A 19,467-nucleotide genomic window follows, 5' to 3' on the forward strand; every position below is an offset into this window, starting at 1 on the left:
CTCAAACACAATTTGTAAAATATCGATTGAGCATTACCCATAATTAATCAGACAGGAAAATTTGCCCCTCGGCTTTGGAGGTCAGGTAGAATTCCTTTCTCTGCCAGAAAATGGTGTATAATATACAGTACGTATACTTGTCAGGGCTTATGAAGGTTGCTCAACATTGTAAGTTCCAGCAAGGTCATCTAGAGATTGATTTGGTGAATATGGAAGTGTCAGATCATTTACCCCCAAAACAATAGAGCACTTCCCGTGTTGGTCTTACCAAAAATCAAAAAATGCCATCCAACGTTAGGAAGATTGACCTGCCAGGTATCCCCAGTTTACCCTTATGCCATGTCCATAAATTACTTAGGCCATATACGTGCTAGTGAGACTAGAAATAGGGAGATAATGCAGCTAAATACATGGCTAAGGAGTTGGTGCAGGATGGAGGGCTTCATGTTTCTGGACAATTGGGCCTTGTTCCAGGGAAGGTGGGACCTGTTCCGACGGGACGGGTTGCACCTGAACTGAAGGGGGACTAATATCCTTGCGGGAAGGTTTGCTAGTGCTGCTCCGGGGGGGAGGGGGGTTTAAACTAGATTTGCAGGGCGGAGGGGAACCAGAGTGTTAGAGCAGATAGTGAGGTGGAGGAGGATATAGGTCGTGCGAGAACTGCAGGTACAGTTCATGGAGTAAAGCCAGATCTAACATATAAAGAGGCTTTGAGGAGAGAGAAACAGAATGAAGGGTGTAAAGGTAGTAAGGTAGAAGGGCTAAAATGTGTGTACTTCAATGCAAGAAGCATCAGGAGCAACGGTGATGAACTGAGAGCTTGGATACATACATGGAATTTTGATGTAGTGGCCATAACAGAGACTTGGCTGGCACCAGGGCAGGAATGGATTCTCAATATTCCTGGATTTCAGCGCTTTAAAAGGGTTAGAGAGGGGGGAAAGGGGAGGAGGGGTGGCATTACTGGTCAGGGATACTATTACAGCTACAGAAAGGGTGGGTAATGTAGCTGGATCCTCTTTTGAGTCAGTATGGGTGGAAGTCAGGAACAGGAAGGGAGGAGTTACTCTGTTGGAGGTATTCCATAGGCCGCCTGGTAGCAGCAGGGATATCGAGGAGCAGATTGGGAGGCAGATTTTGGAAAGGTGCAAAAATAACAGGGTTGTTATCATGGGTGACTTTAACTTCCCTAATATTGATTGGCACCTGATTAGTGCCAATGGTTTAGTCGGAGCAGAGTTTGTTAAGTGTGTCCAGGACGGATTCCTGTCACAGTATGTTGACAGGCCGACGAGGGAGAATGCCATACTAGATCTAGTATTAGGTAATGAACCGGGTCGGGTCACAGATCTCTCAGTGTGTGAACATCTGGGGGACAGTGACCACCGCTCCCTGGCCTTTAACATTATCATGGAAAAGGATAGAATCAGAGAGGACAGGAAAATTTTTAATTGGGGAAGGGCAAATTATATGGCTATAAGGCTAGAACTTGCGGGTGTGAATTGGTATGATGTTTTTGCAGGAAACTGTACGATGGACATGTCGTCGATGTTTAGGGATGTTAGGGATAAATTTGTCCCGGTGAGGAAGATAAAGAATGGTAGGGTGAAGGAACCATGGGTGACAAGTGAGGTGGAGAATCTAGTCAGGTGGAAGAAGGCAGCATACATGAGGTTTAGGAAGCAAGGATCAGATGGGTCTATTGAGGAATATAGGGTAGCAAGAAAGGAGCTTAAGAAGGGGCTGAGGAGAGCAAGAAGGGGGCATGAGAAGGCCTTGGTGAGCAGGGTAAAGGAAAACCCCAAGGCATTCTTCAATTATGGGAAGAACAAAAGGTTGACAGGAGTGAAGATAGGACCGATTAGAGATAAAGGTGGGAAGATGTACCTGGAGGCTGGAAGTGAGCGAGGTCCTCAATGAATACTTCTCTTCGGTATTCACCAATGAGAGGGAACTTGATGACAGTGATCTTTATGTCCTCGTTGTCCATGGGAATGGTACCGGAGGATTGGAGGGTGGCGAATGTTGTCCCATTGTTCAAGAAAGTTAGTAGGGATAGTCCGGGTAATTATAGACCAGTGAGCCTTACGTCAGTGGTGGGAAAGCTGTTGGAAAAGATTCTTGGAGATAGAATCTATGGGCATTTAGAGAATCATGGTCTGATCAGGGACAGTCAGCATGGCTTTGTGAAGGGCAGATTGTGTCTAACAAGCCTGATAGCGTTCTTTGAGGAGGTGACCAGGCATATAGATGAGGGTAGTGCAGTGGATGTGATCTACATGGATTTTAGTAAGGCATTTGACAAGGTGTCACATGGTAGGCTTATTCGAAAAGTCAGAAGTCATGGGATCCAGGGAAGTTAGGACAGGTGGATTCAGAATTGGCTTGCCTGCAGAAAGCAGAGGGTCATGGTGGAGGAGTACATTCAGATTGGAGGCTTGTGACTAGTGGTGTCCCACAAGGATCTGTTCTGGGACCCCTATTTTTCGTGATTTTTATTAATGACCTGGATGTGGGGGTAGAAGGGTGGGTTGGCAAGTTTGCAGATGACACAAAGGTTGGTGGTGTTGTGGATAGTGTAGAGGATTGTCAAAGATTGCAGAGAGACATTGATAGGATGCAGGAGTGGGCTGAGAAGTGGCAGATGGAGTTCAACCCAGAGAAGTGTGAGGTGGTACACTTTGGAAGGACAAACTCCAAGGCAGAGTACAAAGTGAATGGCAGGATACTTGGAAGTGTGGGGGAGCAGAGGGATCTGGGGTTATATGTCCACAGATCCCTGAAAGTTGCCTCACAGGTAGATAGGGTAGTTAAGAAAGCTTATGGAGTGTTAGCTTTCAGAAGTTGAGGGATAGAGTTTAAGAGTCGCAGGGTAATGATGCAGCTCTATTAAACTCTGGTGAGGTCACACTTGGAGTAGTGTGTCCAGTTCTGGTCGCCTCACTATAGGAAGGATGTGGAAGCATTGGAAAGGGTACAGAGGAGATTTATCAGGATGCTGCTGATTTAGAGAGTATGCATTATGATCAGTGTTTAAGGGAGCTAGGGCTTTACTCTCTGGAGAGAAGGAGGATGAGAGGGGACATGATAGAGTATACAAGATATTAAGAGGAATAGATAGAGTGGACAGCCAGTACCTCTTCCCTAGGGCACCACTGCTCAATACAAGAGGACATGGCTTTAAGGTAAGGGGTGGGAAGTTCAAGGGGGATATTAGAGGAAGGTTTTTTACTCAGAGAGTGGTTGGTGCGTGGAATGCACTGCCTGAGTCAGTGGTGGAGGCAGATACACTAGTGAAGTTTAAGAGACTACTGGACAGGTATATGGATGAATTTAAGGTGGGGGTTATATGGGAGGCAGGGTTTAAGGGTCAGCACAACATTGTGGGCTGAAGGGCCTGTACATTGTTCTATGTTCCATGTTGTTCTATATCCTGAACTCAGCAATTCCTATCTCTATATAGTGCTGATGATTTTTAAAAATAGGTTAGAAGTATTTCTAAAACAATACATTTATGATATGTACTAGTTTTTAAAATTAATTATTTTGCAAAATGTGAAGCTTTCACCATAATCCCATTGTGAGTGAATCAACCAATTCCAAATGTACTTGACTGACACTATTCAGCCGATAACTTCTGGATACTGAGAACTCATGTTGGCTTAGTTTCTTCAAGCAAGTAATGCAGAGGTTGGCATTCTCAACTCAATACTTGTCCAAAAAGTTTATAATAATTAGACTTGTAAAAAGGAGTAATAAATAACATTACCAGGTGTAATCATACTACCTTCTCATTTGTTTAAAAAAATGTACTTGCTTATTGGAGAAACATTCAACCCATTGGATCCATGCTATCTTGCAATATTGCAATGTCTTCAATCCCAATTCCCTTTATTTCCTTGTAATCCTGAAATTAATTCTGAATTATCTATCAACTCTCTAATGTTTTCTCCACTTATCAATACTAAGGGAAAATTAATAATAATAGTAATGATAATACATTTATAATATTAGCTAATTATCCTAGTTTGCTGTGGGATGGAGTCTATGTTACAAGTCGTCAAAAAGGCCAACAAGTAATAAGTAACCCTGAGCACATGGCATCTTCTTTGAAGTTCTAAAACTTAGCAATAACAAACTTAGATCATATACATCTGCGAATGGGAGGAAATACCATGGGGCCTGCAATGTTCATCAAGAAAGGAGACACAGCTTACAGTGGTAAACACAGAGGCAGGACTTTCCAGCTAGTTCCCCAGTAGCAGGACAAATGCTGTCAAAATATAGTGTGAATTCTGTCCATCTAGGAGGTACAGTGGACGTATTCTTCACCACATTACAAATACGTGAGAAATGCGGGAGGTACCAAGCAATGTACAAAGTCTTCTCCAATTTCACTAAAGACATTAATCCAGGTGGGACTCTGGAGCAACCTCATCTAATTCAGCTGCCCACAGAAATTCAGCCTTTGCTTCATGACAGTTTGAATACCATGATGTTAACCAGTTAGTCTACATCACACGAATTTTATTAAAGACCACAGTTGTACAATAACCCACTGGTACCACCAATGGTGCCTCTGCAAAACCCTCCAATTCACTAGGATATGCTGACATTTGTACATTTTTGATTCCAAGGTAACATCCCAACAATCAGACCCTAACTGTCTACCCCAAATAGATTTATGGATGATGTGTCCCATTCTGAGCTCTTTTATGGAAAGAGAATACAAGGCAATTCGAGGAAAAAATTCAAGGGTGAGGTCAAAGCCTCAGAGAAATATGTCACCTCGCCATCTCCTGAGAATTTCTGGCCCACATCAGCTCAAAATCGAGGAACATTGGCATTGAAAACCAAGACCATGCACTAGGTGCAAACAGAAGTGGTAGTGATAGAAGAAGATCTTCACTTTACAACTATCCACCCACCCACCTTGTCAAGCATCATCTGTCTCATCTGGAGAGGAATCTGGTTTCCAGCACCTTGCAACCCACAAGTTTTACAGGAAGCAAAATATCTTTAGTCCTGATGGAATACATGCTTTGAGAGATAATTAACAAAACAAAAATAAGCCTATTTTTTGTGATTGTTGGTAACCACATTAACAGATTAATACTTACCCTGTGGTGTAAGTATTGTTTAATGGCTTTTTCATTCAAGAGGTAATTTGTTGCAGTAACAATTCCAGTTTAGCCAGTTCTAGTTCTGTATTACTAATTAACTAGCTACAAAATGTTTGTAAATGAACTTAATGATTCAAAGTAATTTTAAAAAATAGTAATATATACCATATGCCTTACTTTTGCAGTTGAAGATCCCCATACTGCAGGTTAACACTGGAACTGTCAGATTTAAGTACGGTACCGGACGGCTCTCTTTCTGAGGTCTCCAAGGCGCTGGATTCTGCTGCAGGTGTTTGAAGTTCTGGCATAACTTCGTCAGTATCATTATTAGACTCTTCGTTACTTTCCATTCTACCCATCTGGTCACAGGCTACACTATCGTGAACCATCTTTGTAACATTTGGTAAACTTGGTGTTGAAGGAGGAGTGCTGGTTTTGTTTCCAGTTTTCCTTTTCTTCACCGAAATGGGACATTTTTTCAGGGCATTCAGACCAGTGTAGATACTGTCAGGGTCTGGTTCCTCATTGACCAGGACCTGTGTGTATTTTGAACAGAAGAAAGATCAATCTACGTAACAGCACGAGAACATTTAATGCATCTTAGTTTAATATCTATCAGCAAAGAGAGGGAGGGTGTCTAAGGGAGAAAGAAATAACAAGTTAGCAGAAGCTTGATACTCCTGCTGGAAGTGTTTTACACAGGAAGATATGAAGCCATTGCCATGTTCAGTTCTGACCTCTGTGTCGAGTTCCATGTGCTCCCCATGATTATACCGGTTTCCCTGTGTGGTCTGGTTTCCTCTCACGTCCCAGAGATGTGCATGCTCATTGGTTAATTGGCCACTGCAAATTACCTCTAGTATAGGTGAGTGGGAGAGGTTAATGGGAACATTACAGGGAAAAGTAGCGCAGAACAGGATTGTTCTGTGAGCTGGGATTGACTTAATGAGCTGAAATAGTCTCCTTTCACATGTAAGATATATTACACAAAAAAAAACACAAAGAAAATTGCACTTTTAGCAGAAGCAATATATTTCATATCCATGAGTGAATTAGGTGAATTAAGATACAAACTAACTCTTGTCATGGTATAAGAATTGATGATTTGAAGGTTAAACTGTCATATCTGCCACACTGTCATCTTTTAGTTGGGTTGTCTTTCACCCAGTTTGATTCCTTCTACACCCGTTTTTGTTTCAGTTAATCAGTTTAATTCATTTAACTCATTATATCATTGATCATTAGCACCTGTTTGTTGCCTAGGACTTTTTGCAGAGTACTATATACTTGAATAACATGCAAAAAGCAGCCAGCTGGGGGAACTCAGTGGGCCAGGCAGCAACTCAGGGAAATGGGCAGTCAATGCTTTGGGTCAAGACTCTTCATCTCCATTGAAAGATAGATGGAAGACAGCCAGTACATCACAAGCAAAGGGAAGAGATGGAGCAAGAGCTGACAAGTGAGATGTCAATCCAGATGAGGAGAGGTGATAGGTAGGTAAACAGGGTCAGAGGCTGAGAGGTGATGGGTGAAGGCTACAAAGGACTGCAGCTGATTGAAAGTGGAGCATGGAATATAATAGCTGGTATGGGCAGATAGGAACAGTAGGACAAAGGGAACTAGTGGAGCAGTGTGTGGGCAATGGGCAGATGGAGATAGTATATGAGGTGACACAGGACCTGGAGATGTGGTGATTGTAGAAGGAATGAAGTTGATTAGGAAAAGAGAGAAAAGTGACAGAAGAGGAACAATTTACCAGAAATTGGAGAATTCAATGTTCATCCTATCTGGTCGTGGACTACCCAGAAGGAGTAAGAGCTGCTGTTCCTTTAGATTCCTTGGAAGTCCTGATGAAGGATCTTGGCCTGAAAACATTGACTGTTATTCACTTTCATAAATGCTGCCTGACCTGCCGAGTTCCTTCAGCATTTTGTGTGTGTTATTTCTCCTTCCCCCCCCATTTAACCCTAGCTTAATAACAAAACAATTTACAAAGACCAATTAAACTACCAATTTTTGGACTGTAGGAGGAAACTGGAGTTTTGTGTCCATTCTGCATCTCTCTGTAACATTATTACCAGTAGAGAATTAGAATCAGAATCACCTTTGATATCACTGGCATATGTTGTGAAATTTGTTGTTATGTGGCAGCAGTACATTGCAATACATAATAAAAAAACTGTAAATACACTGTATATAAAAAGTATTGAGGTAGTGTTCAAGATTTCAATGTCCATTCAGAAATCTGATGGCAGAGGGGAAAAAGCTGATCCTGAATTGTTGAGTGTGTGTTTTCAGGCTCCTGTACCTCCTCCCTGATGGCAGCGATGAGAAGAGGGTATTTCCTGGGTGGTGTGGGACCCTTACTGCTGGATACCTTTTCTTGTTTGTAGGACTACCTGCTGTTTGCTTTATTAAGTAGAAACATTAAAAGCATTACTGACATTATAGAACTTATGCAAAGAAAAACATATCTAAACGAAAAATATATCAGTAGTCTCTTTGATACGGCTGACTTACCCGAAGGATCAGCTTCAATTTTATTAGGCTGCTGGGACCTGAGTGATCAAGTGGAAACCTTTGGTCGAGGGTCATATCAGTTGCTTTCAACAAATGGTAGAAAGGAACAGCCAAGATCCCAAGGGCACATTCTTTGTCTTTGTCTTTGATCTTCTCAAAACAAATTACATAAGTAGTTCACAAAATATACAACATAAAACAAAACAGCTAATTCTTCCATTCCAAGTATAAAAACAATTTGGTATCTACCTACCCAGTATTAACCAATATCAATTAATTCCTGAAAATATTTATATTTTTTATAGTTCATATAATTGAAGTCATTCCCTTAAGAAACATTTGGAGGAAAGATTTTTATTAGAAAACTTCAGGCAACACTGCTGATGGGGTTACTAGTATCAGTCAATGTTTTGGGTCTAGACCCTTCACCTGGACTGGATCTGGAGTGGACCAGTTGGGATGAATGGTCTCTACCCAAAATGTTAACTGTTTCTCTCTATTGTTACTGCCTGACCCATAAAGTTCCTTTGGCATTGTGTGTATTGGTCCAGATACCAGCCTATGCAGTCTTTGTCTCCATACTGGCCACAGTTTTCTTCTAATTGTTTGGAAATAACTACATTACCAAAATGGGCATGCTTTCCAATGCTTCCACATCCTTCCTATAGTGAGGCGACCAGAACTGGACACAGTGCACCAAATGTGGCCTAACCAGAGTTTTATAGAGCTGCATCATTACCTCACAACTCTTAAACTCTATCCCTTGACTTATGAAAGCTAACACCCCATAAGCTTTCTTATAGACTTCAGGGCAGTTCAGATGATGTGGACACTCTACAGGTCAAATTGGTTGGGAGTTGTCAGGGTGTCTTTGTGGAGTCCCTAGGAGCATCAGCATTAATTCTCATGTAGCAGAGTTCCTGTTCTGGAGCCAAGTTGATGGAGATAACTGAGCAATTAGTTAGAGGACTACAACAACCATTAGTGCCTATTGTGGACACAGTTCTCTTCAACTCCATTCCAAAGCAATCTATCAAGTCCAACCTTGCCGCCAACTCTGGTAAAACATTGTAAAGCCATTTGTGAATCAGAATTGAAGCCCCAAGGAGCAGGTGGTATTACTGCCGAAGTTTTATATCTTCACACTGAAGGACTTCAGTCACAATTCCACAATCTAATGGTCCACACCTGGTAAGAAATTGATATGTGACTGGGTCTCAGAAATACTATCCTCAAGAAAGGATAAAAAATTGTTTGCTATATACAGTCTACCATGCAGCAAGAGGTAATTACATCCTAAGGATGTAATGCAAGGACGTTTTCAAAACCTCATTGAAATGATGCAATACTCCCATTTTTGTCTGTGAGTCCTTGATCTCTCAAAGAGAAGCATAAGGAGATTGGAAGCATACAGAAGGCCAGCATAACGAGTAGGACCGGCCATCTCCCAAGTCATTCACCAGCCCTCCCTGCCAGTAGCAAAATCTGCATGTCTCACATTGTGTTCACCAGCCCTCTCAGAAATGAAGTGAAAGCAAGTCATCCTCAATTCTGTGAGACCGTCTAAGAATAAGGACGATCCAATACAACAAAAAATAGGCACATCTTCGTGGATCCTTAAGTCCGAAATCAGCAGAACTGATTGGTGAGGCCTATTCCTTGTTACAACCAATGCCACGCAGCTCCCCTACGTTCACCAGTAAACCAATGAACTGGACACACACAATTATACAGTATCTTTCCACACACACCAAATCAGTCTGATATACATATTTCAGATTTTTCTGAAGTTGCTTTTACAAACTACAGCATAAATTTTCATTTGGAAAATTAGCCTGAATATAATAGGTTTTTCCTTGTTCATGCTTATTAGAAACAACAGCCTTATGTAACAAAATATACATTACCTCTATATACAGTCCGTCAGAGTGAATATTTTTGATGAAGAAAGTAAATGCTTGTTCCCAGACTGGTGCACTAGTATTGTAGCAAATCTGTAAATTCAAAATTAGTGTTAGTTAGACTATCTTTCAATGGTGAATGTTTATAAATTTAGTTATTTGATTTACTTAAATGATTGTCAAGAAGTTCAAGTTCCAGATTGTCATTCATTCATACATAAATATCCATGTATAGAGCCAAATGAAACAGTGTTACTCCAGGGCCAAGGGGCAAAACAGTACCAAAGTTGCACACAGCACAAAGCACATATAGGTAGCAAGCACATTTAAGATAGCAGTATAATACAGTCACAGAAAAAATGTAGTCCAAGTCTCTGAGTCCATGGATGTTGCAGCAGTCTGCAGTCAGACACTATACAGCTCGTCTTCTCCCAAGCGAACACTGGGGTGGCAGCATTGACCCCAGCATGTATGCTGTGGGGCACTGCTTTTGGCACTCTGGTGCATCACCTGACTCTGACGCCCTCCCCGCCCCCCCGCCGGGCGGTGGCAAACAGGTAACGCCACGGCTTGAGGTCTAATCCTCGCTACGACCAAGGCCACGCAGCTCCCGCGCCATTCACCACTAAACTAATGAACTGGACTTGCAGCATTCCACACCGCCAAAGTCCAACAAGGTACTGCGATCACAAACAAAGTGACTAAGACAACCATTCGCTCTTAGACTGCACACCTCCTTCGTGCACCTGTGTCACAGGTAGCATCACCGTCTGCACCAAGTCCAGCTTCTTCTCCATCAATGAGCAACTCACTGATGGCATATACCCACAGTACTTGAAGTTCTTAATGTCCAGCGGGGTCATATGATCATAAAAAATACATTAAAAAAGACAATAACACCTTTGGTTGACCCCAAAGCCATTAATTTACGGTTGCACACAGTTAAACAACTACAAATTTTTGAAAGGATCTAGCTTTAATAGCTCAAAAGTACATAAATTATCGACAATTTAAACATTTTTTAATCTTTTTTTTCTTTCGTCCTCCAAGAGGACCACAAATTCATCATGGTTTGGAGGCTTGCATGCACCAATGATCTGGAGTCAGGGGTTTATGCTTTGGTTGTTGGTAGGGGCACCCATGCCAAACAGGTCAAAGAATAGAGGCCAGACTAAGAGTAGTCCACCAATCCTCCACGTCCAGGGGTTCAGCTCAAGGCCAACAACCCTGACTAATAAAACAAAATTGTTGTGTAAGAACCATAGAAGAATCCTCCTACACCTGAGTGCAACAGTATTCCCGAGTCTCCACTTGGTACTTGGATGACTGACAGTAGTGAAAACCAAGAGGAAGCTACTGATACAATGAAGGAAGCCCTGAACACCACCAGAAATGGAGGACCGTCATTGCTGTCCTAAATGCCAGTGATGGGCAGCAACGGGCAGTAAGTAAATATTCTTAGTAAGTCTGCACCACCATTGCAGTTTTTCTCAATTTTTCCCCCCTCCTTTCTCCACCATGCTGATAAACTGCTGTAAGCAACGATTATAATGCTGCTCCTGAGAATTATACAATAAACCTTGCAGCACCACATAATAAGCCAACTTTTGGAAGACCCATACAAATCAGCTGTTGGAAAATTGGATAAACCCTCAGATGCAACTTTCAATACATGGCAAGAAGTGTTTGACCAGCAGGCAACACTTCCTCTAATTTTTGTTTTACAACCGCAGGGACCAACCAATGCTCTGAGCAGGACATTTTGTACCCAGCCTGTAAACCGTGTGGCACTTTCAATGAAAACTGAAAAATCACACACTTGATTTTATTTATTAATTGAAGGATATGATGAAATACAGTACAGCAAAAGGAAATCTTCCATGTTTAGTCAACTTCCAAACTTAGATGGTGTCAGTATTTAGTGGGCTGGCGTTTGATTAACAATGAGCTACCGACTTCCATTCTGTGTTTATTGTTACAATTTGTAACAGTGTCATAACTTGAAAAACTGCCAATGTAAGCATGTTGAAGCTCTAAAATTTTCAAAGGTTATAGTAGTGTACATTTATTACTTTAGAAAATTTATGGATTATATTCATTAAAACAATTATTATAGAATATTTCACAATTATATTAATTGAGATTTCAAAATTATATTAACATTATATAAGAGAAAACTCCAGCTGCATGGCAACAAAGGCTATGTGCATAGGGGCATTTCAGTTACTGTGCAGCTTGGGGGAACTGAGCCAGCAGGTCTGCCAGCTTCCAATGGCTGCTTCTGTTTGTATACCGGATTTTTCAGAAAATTCTCAAGTTTGCTACTCGCAGAAATTTATCCCCATCGTTCATCAACCATATCAGCCAAGGCAAAATTTTAACCAATAGGCGCATAACAGACTCAATCAAGAAGCTCCTGCCCAATCTTTGGCAGAGTCAACAAATCCCTTAATGGGCCTTTCGGCCACCTCATAACCCATAGATGGAGAAGAAGTAAGTCATTTTCATCCTAAATTGTCAGCTTAGAAGACTCATTTTCCACAGCAGTCAACACAATTGTATGTGGTACCCAGCAGTACAATGAATTTCATGTTGGTGATCCTCAGAAAAAAATAGTAGCACATTGTGTAAATTCAGGAAGAATAGGAAAGCTGAATCAGTTGTTTTCCTGTTTGAGGCCTAAACTGGGATCTCCCTTTCCAATTGCCATTTAGCTCATTGAGGGTACGGGCTTATTTTCAGCCTCTTTCACAGCCAATTAACAGCAAATCCCTCTTTCACATGGCCCACCATAAACTTAAGAAATTGCATCACATCTTCCACCTGAGCACATTGTAGCCTGCAGAATTTCATACAGAATAACACTTGCGGGAAACCTGCTCCTCTCCCAGTGTCCCCCAGTTTCTCCTCACAGAGGTGGCAATACATTTCTGTTTAATTTTTTTTCTAATTCCTCTTTTGATTCCAACTACTGGCTGCAGTTAGAATCTTAATCTTGTTATCTCACGTTCTCATTATTCATTGCTATTTATTAATATTTGAATTTGCACAGTTTGTTGTCTTCTGAGCTCCAGCTGATTTTTCATTGATCCTGTTTTAATTATTATTCTATAGATTTACTGAGTATGCACCCAGGAAAAAGGATCTCACAGTTGTATGTAGTGACATATATGTAGTTTGATAATAAAATTTACTTTGAACTTTTGAAATTTTTTGAACTCAAGTAGTTATCATCTTGACAACTTTGTTTGCATCCTACCAGACACTTTCCTTGGAATCTCTCCACCCCTCTTCCCAGTCTGCAACTCACTCAGTCACTTTTCCAGTTCTGAGGAAGCGTCTGTTTCTTTCCTCTCAGACGCTGTTCAACCTGCTAAGTGCTACCATCGTCTCCTATTTTTGCAACAACTGAAAGTTAGGCACCCATGGCTTCTCATCACTGATTCTGGCCAGGCAACGTGGGCCATGGGGCAAAAGGTCACAACCACCTTATCTGTTATTTACTTACTATGATACAGATGGGTGCTGCTTGGCTTGCCAGGTTCATAGTGATGGCCAATACATCTACGAAAGGAAATGCTGACACTGGAGAGGGTTCAAAGGTGGTTCACAAAAACGGTTCTGGGATTGAAAGGCTTGTCACATGAACAGTGTTTGATGGCTCTGGGCCTCTACTCACTGGAATTTAGAAGAATGAAAGGGGGATCTCATTCAAACCTATCAAATGTTGAAAGTGGATGTCGAGAGGATGTTTCCTATGGTTCAATTTAATAACCGAAAGCCTATACAGTGTAAAGGGTTTCTTCTCTTATGTTACTGCGTATGTTAATCAAAATGGCTTCTTTGTTATGTTATAATTAAAATGGTTTCTCTGTTATGTTAAATGCTGAGAAAGTTCTCTCGCTAGCAGCTTGTTTGGGCTATATTATTGATAAGAGAGCAAATAAACCAATAGGTGTCCATGTTATTCTTTTTCAGGTTGATATTCTATCTCATATGGCTGGGAAACGGTGTTTTTGGCGGCTTTTGGAGGAGAGACCGGGAAAGGACAGATGTGCTGGGAGTGCTCTGGTCCATCACCTTGGGTGTTCCCGAGCTGTGAGTCGAGGGGGTCGGAGTGGATTGCAGGGTGAAGAGAGAAGACCCCAGGTATTTGAGCTCCAACTGTGTGTGCACAAAGAAATCGAACTTTGATAAGTCTGGCACCTTTTTCTTTTCCTTTTATATTGTATCTCTATTAATCTCATAGTCCCAGTAAGATTTATAAAGTGTAATCTGTAAAGTGTACATTGTGTGCTGTCTGATGATTAATGTTTGAGGTCAGACCAGGTGGCATTGCACAGCAACCGACACAACCGGGAGACACGGTTGGGCAGCGGACGGGGTTTCCCCTAGATAAACACGAGCCGATATAGCTGAGTGTTACCCAGTACATAACCTGAAACTCTTACAGTTCACAGAAACATCTACAAAACAAGAAACTCCACGGAAAGAACAATAGTAACACCAAGAGCCCCAAAGCCCCCTTCCCGTGCACAAGCAGCAACAGAATCCTCAACCATGCCCCTCCTCCCTTTGCACTCGCAGAAGCACCGACCCCTCCCAACCATGCAAGCAACAGCAAAAGCTACCCCCCTCCCCCAAAGAGACCTTGATCTGGAATCCATCAGAAAAACACAGTCCGTACTCCAAAACTTTGGTATCTCAGACAGCCTCTCACTCACTAGTGGTCTCCTGCACCAATGAAAGCAGGAGACCAGCAGTTCGCCACTCTAATGCTGGGGGAGTCTAAGACCAGAGGACACAGCCTCAGAATAGAGGGATGTTCATTCAGAACAGAGATGGCGAGGAACTTCTTTCACCAGAGAGTGGTGAATCTGTGGGATTTGGTGCCCCAGGCGGCTGGGAGGCTGAGTCATTGGGTATATTTAAGGCAGAGGTTAATAGATTCTTGGTTAGTCAGGGTATGAAGGGATATGGGGAGAAGGCAGGAAATTGGGGCCGAGAGGGAAAATGGATCAGCCATGATGAAATGGTGGAGCAGACTCAATGGGCCAAATGGCTTAATTCTGCTCCTATATCTAATGGTCTTAAATCAATCCCATCAGTCCCAGCTCACTTACATGCCCATCAGTTCATTGATTATTTCCCCGTTTGCCTGTAGCCTACCAGCACATATCGATAGAAAACAGGAGCAGGTGTTGCCCATTCAAACATTGACAATGTTCCATCATCTAACAAGATTGTGGCTGATAATTTATCTCAATTCCACATTCCTGCTCTCTCAATACCCATTTCTGCAAGTCTGCGGGATAGCAAGGTAAGTAAAGCTTCTGGTCATGGTGGTCATAGATGGGCACGTGGCCAAGTAGTTAAGGTGTTCGTCTAGTTAACTCAAGGTCGCTAGTTCGAGCCTCAGCTGTGGCAGCGTGTTTGTGCCCTTGAGCAAGGCACTTAATCACACATTGCTCTAGTGTCTGTGCGAGGAGTGGCGCCCCACACAGACTTCCAATCTGTGCCTTGTAAGGCATGAAAGTGCCCGACGCAGGCCTCTCATGGTCTGAGTCGACGTTCCCCTCATGGTGAGAACCTACAAACTCTACACACAGAGCAGACAAGGTCACGACTGAACCTGTTCTGGTGAGACAGTAGCAGTAATAGCTGACCCACTGGGCAGGACATGCACACGTGATTCTGCTGTAAAGCATACTGGAACTAAGGAATGATGAGAAATTCAACTCATTTCTGTTGTCATTTATAACAAATAAACAGTCTTGAAAATGGATATCTTGTACCTTACTTTCTTGCTTGATGTTTTCAACCTGAAGCTGAACAGAACAGCTAGGTTCCAGGCTTGTCTTCTTTATCGACTGTGAAAGTAAGTGAAGCATAATCCTCACCAAGAGCTGATAACACATTTGTAATAATTTCAGATGACTGCATTTCTGAATATAGCATAACCATTACAACGATGAAAAGCATGATAGGACTTCTGCAATCTGTTTGCTTTAAATCCAAGAATGTACCACTTAACAATTCTCTGCCCTTTATACAAAGTAAAATGTGACATTGGGGTGGTACAGTAGCACAGTGGTCAGCACATTTTACAGTACAGGCAACCAGGGTTCAATTCCCACCACTGCCTGTAAGGAGTTTGTACATTCTCCCCATGACCGTGTGGGTTTCCTCTGGGTGCTCTGGTTTCCTCCCACAGTTCAAAGACGTACCGGTTGGTAGGTTAATTGGTTATTGTAGGTTGTACGATGATTAGGCTAGGATTAAATTGGGGATTGCTGGTTGGCAGCTCAAAAGACTATAAGGGCCCGTTCCAAACTATACCTCAATAAATACAATTAATTAAAAAGGTAAAGAGTGCAGATAAGATTTATGAGGATGTTGTCAGGACTGGACGGTTGAATTTGTAGGGAGAGTTTGTAGAGAGAGTCCTTGGAATGCAGGAGAATGAGGATCAACCTTGGGGAATAATTTAGGATTATGAGAGGCAGAGATAAGGTGAATAGTAACTTTCTCTTCCCCAGGGTAAAGGAGTCCACATTCTGGGCTCAGAGATTTAGGGTGAGAGGAAGAAGATTTAAAAGGGACCTGTGGAGCATCTTTTTCACAGATGGAACAAGCTGCCTGAGAACGTGGTTCAGGCAAGTATAATAACATCATTTAAAATGCAATTGAATTATGACATGAAGGGGAAGGGCTTAGAGCAATGTTGTCTAAAAGCATGAGATTGGGACTGGCTGGATGGGCACCCTGGTCAGCAAGGATGGGTTAGTTGTATTTATACATATTATATTCCTCAATGGCTCCAGAGCAGGGGTTCACAATCTTTTTAATGCCACGGACCCCAGGTTGGGAACTCCTGCTCTAGAAGATCATTGTTGTTCGTTTACGCACCTAGTGATGCATTGGGTGGCAATTGTGTCATTTCTGTAGGATTTGACTTTTTTTTACAAGGTCAAGTTGCACGCATGGAAAGTGCGCAAGCAGCTGTCCAGATCTGAAGTCAGGATCATTTGCCTCGAAGTCCAGTGCCTACGCCACTGCACTATCGGCCGGTCATAGAGTCAAGAAATATCCAGCATGGAAATACGTCCTTTGGCCCCTCTTGTACATTCTTACCAAGATATCTATCCTAGTCCATTTACTTGCATAATTCTAAAGCTTTCCTGTCAACCTGCCCAAGTGTCTTCTAAACTTTGTAATTCTACCCTGAATACTATAAAATTACCTTGATATATTTTGGTTTGTTCCTTTTCTTTATACTGTATTCATTGTTCATATATTCAAACTGATTTCTCTTAGAGAAAAGAAAGTTTTATTAGTCAACAAATAAGGAAATAAAAAGTTTTCAGTTAGATTTCTTTAATTCATTAATAAAATTTAACAATATACAACAGAGTGGAGTAAACCCAACGACTCATCCTATGAGAGAGGGCTCTGAACTCCACAGGAAATTACAGAGACTGAAGATTTTAATAATGCAAAGGAGGGCGTACAGAGATAAACTTATGAATGTTCCTCTGCTCGTGAAATGATTGAAACATGAAATGAGCTTCTTAGTGGAGATGAAAGCTCCAAAACTAATTTGGAAATTTGATGCATAAGAGGTGTAGATAATCTTACTGGAGTCAATTAAGGTGGGAAGAACAGTATTTTTCCTATCTTTTTAATAATTAACTTTAACAAGCAATTTAATAAACTCCCATGTTATTTCTAACCAATGCCTATTCTCATTCCCTGAAGACATAGAGAATATGTTCATTTTTTTAAACCATGTCAACCATATTATCATTACCATAGTCATTGATTTTAGAGAATACTTAATGTAAATGCTTATTTAACTAGTTTCAAAAATATGTTTTATTAATCAAGATTGTCAAATAACAATTATTGTCAATAACATTTTAGTCCCTCTTTCTTTTGTTTTGAATATTTTTTTAAAATATTAATCAGGTTTAGGGGCACAATTCCATTAGCTTAAGACCTGTGTACAACCTCACACATAAGGACAACCAGGAGCTTGGTGAAACTGTGTCCCTCCAATTTGATTATTGTGGATAGACCAGATTATCCAATTGAAATCTGCCCATGGAGTTAGCTGCATGCTGATCACAGATGTACTGGGGTGGAAGCCATTGCCCCCCCCTCACCACACCTGGAGCACACCAATATAATGTTTGATCTTCTCAGGTGATTGGAAGGGAAATCCGTGGTTGTGGTTCTTGAGAATTCCTTTTTGCACTGATGAAAGGCCTCATAACCATGACAACCAAATAAGGACACGATTGAGAAAATGTCAATGTGGGTTTTCAAATCAGAAAAGAAAAATGCACAAATTTAACAATTACAAAATCTCTTAAAAGGTTCACTGTATGAAGAAATGAGCTATATCAGGTAATTGTTTATTTTGACCAAAACATTGATGGATTCCTACTAACAAGGAACAACATTAAAATTGTACTTATCAATGATTAAAACACTTGTTACGATGCTTAACAGATGATCTATGTGTAAAATACATCTACATGAAATTCACAAGGGTAAGAGCAACATTAAGCTAACAGGGATGCTATACAAAGTGAACCAAGAAGAAGATGTATTGCTCCTTCATATTTTCCTGTATAATAATAAAGATGTGCATCATTCTTTTAAAATGTTCTTCAAACTACATACTTGGATATATTTTCAAATATACTGTATATAATTTACTTACAGGGAGATGATATGCACTATCCAGATAAACAACCAGCACTGCCGATGATTTGTCTGGGAGAGTTGGCTTCATAGCATTTTCCTATTGAAAACAAAATCTTTCTATTTGACATGAACCTAGAGTCATATCCTACTAACATGCAATATTATGGATGTGTACATTAGCATTATACAATTCACAAATAATGATGAGTTAGAAGGAAATAGAGTAGTGAAGTGTTGCCAAGACAACAACCATTCCCACAATGTCAGTGGAAGAAAAGAGCTTGTCATTGACTTGAGGAGGAAGGGGTGGAGGTGGTGTATGTGCTTCTGTCAACATCAATGGTACTGTATTGAGATTGAGAACTTCAAGTTCCTGGGGGTGAACATCACCAATCTATAGTCCTTGTCCAACCATGTTGTGTCACAGCTAAGAAAGTTCACCAATGCCTCTACTTCCTCAGGAAGCTAAAGAAATTTGACATGTCTCCTTTGACCCTCACCATTTTTTACTGATATACCATAGAATGCATCCTATCCAAATGCAACAACTGTTCTATTTGAGACAGCATGAAACTGCAAAGAGTTATGGACACACCATGGAAAGCAGGCTCCCCTGCAGGCCAGCACAAACAAAGGCTTTACCTACCCTGTCAATCTCTCTCCTGCAAATGTCCAGACGTATGTACTGTCACATGAACTGTCAACAGCTTCAATCCTGTTGTTATAAAACTACTGGGTAGTTCTCCAGTACGCTAAGGTGAATTCTTCACCACAATCTACAGTACTGTCCGGAAGTCTTAGGCACATATACGTACATAGCTAGGGTGGCCAAGACTTTTGCACAGTAACTGTAGTAATTTTACGTATTACACTGTACTGCTGCCACAAAATAAAAACAAATTTCATGACAGATGTGAGTGATGAAAAAAAGACCTGATTCTGATATGGGTCTCTGTTATGGAGGACAGGGGCAGGGAGAGGGGAGGAAGTGGGAAGCACCAGAGAGACATTCTGTTATGATCAATGAATCACTTGTTTGGAATCAAATAACCTGCCTGTTGTCTCAGTGCTGGGTGTGTCTGCCACCACACGCTACAGCGCTCCTCTGCTACCTGTCCCACACTCCTCCCGCAGTGCTCCACCCTCACCATTCCCAACATCCTTGCTCCCACCAAATTTACAAATTCACTCTCCGCTCCATGTTGACAAAT

At 41.4% G+C, this 19,467-nt stretch overlaps 1 protein-coding gene across 3 annotated transcripts in view; it reads right to left on the minus strand.

Annotated features, from left to right (window-relative positions):
• LOC140199660 (extended synaptotagmin-3-like) overlaps positions 1–19,467 on the minus strand; it is a 117,891-nt gene that overhangs the window by 9,385 nt on the left and 89,039 nt on the right. For 2 of the 3 annotated variants that reach the window (XM_072262109.1, XM_072262110.1), the window contains exons 13-18: positions 18,273–18,353; positions 16,788–16,856; positions 15,340–15,414; positions 9,551–9,637; positions 7,644–7,793; positions 5,301–5,659 (exon numbers count right to left, since the gene is read on the minus strand). In XM_072262109.1, coding sequence (XP_072118210.1) covers positions 5,301–5,659; positions 7,644–7,793; positions 9,551–9,637; positions 15,340–15,414; positions 16,788–16,856; positions 18,273–18,353 — 821 coding nt within the window. Of the gene's footprint in view, positions 1–5,288; positions 5,660–7,643; positions 7,794–9,550; positions 9,638–15,339; positions 15,415–16,787; positions 16,857–18,272; positions 18,354–19,467 lie in introns of all 3 variants that reach the window. The other variant, XM_072262111.1, reaches the window with a different exon arrangement.

This window comes from Mobula birostris, chromosome 6 (assembly GCF_030028105.1).
Source record: "Mobula birostris isolate sMobBir1 chromosome 6, sMobBir1.hap1, whole genome shotgun sequence".
NCBI lineage: Eukaryota > Metazoa > Chordata > Chondrichthyes > Myliobatiformes > Myliobatidae > Mobula > Mobula birostris.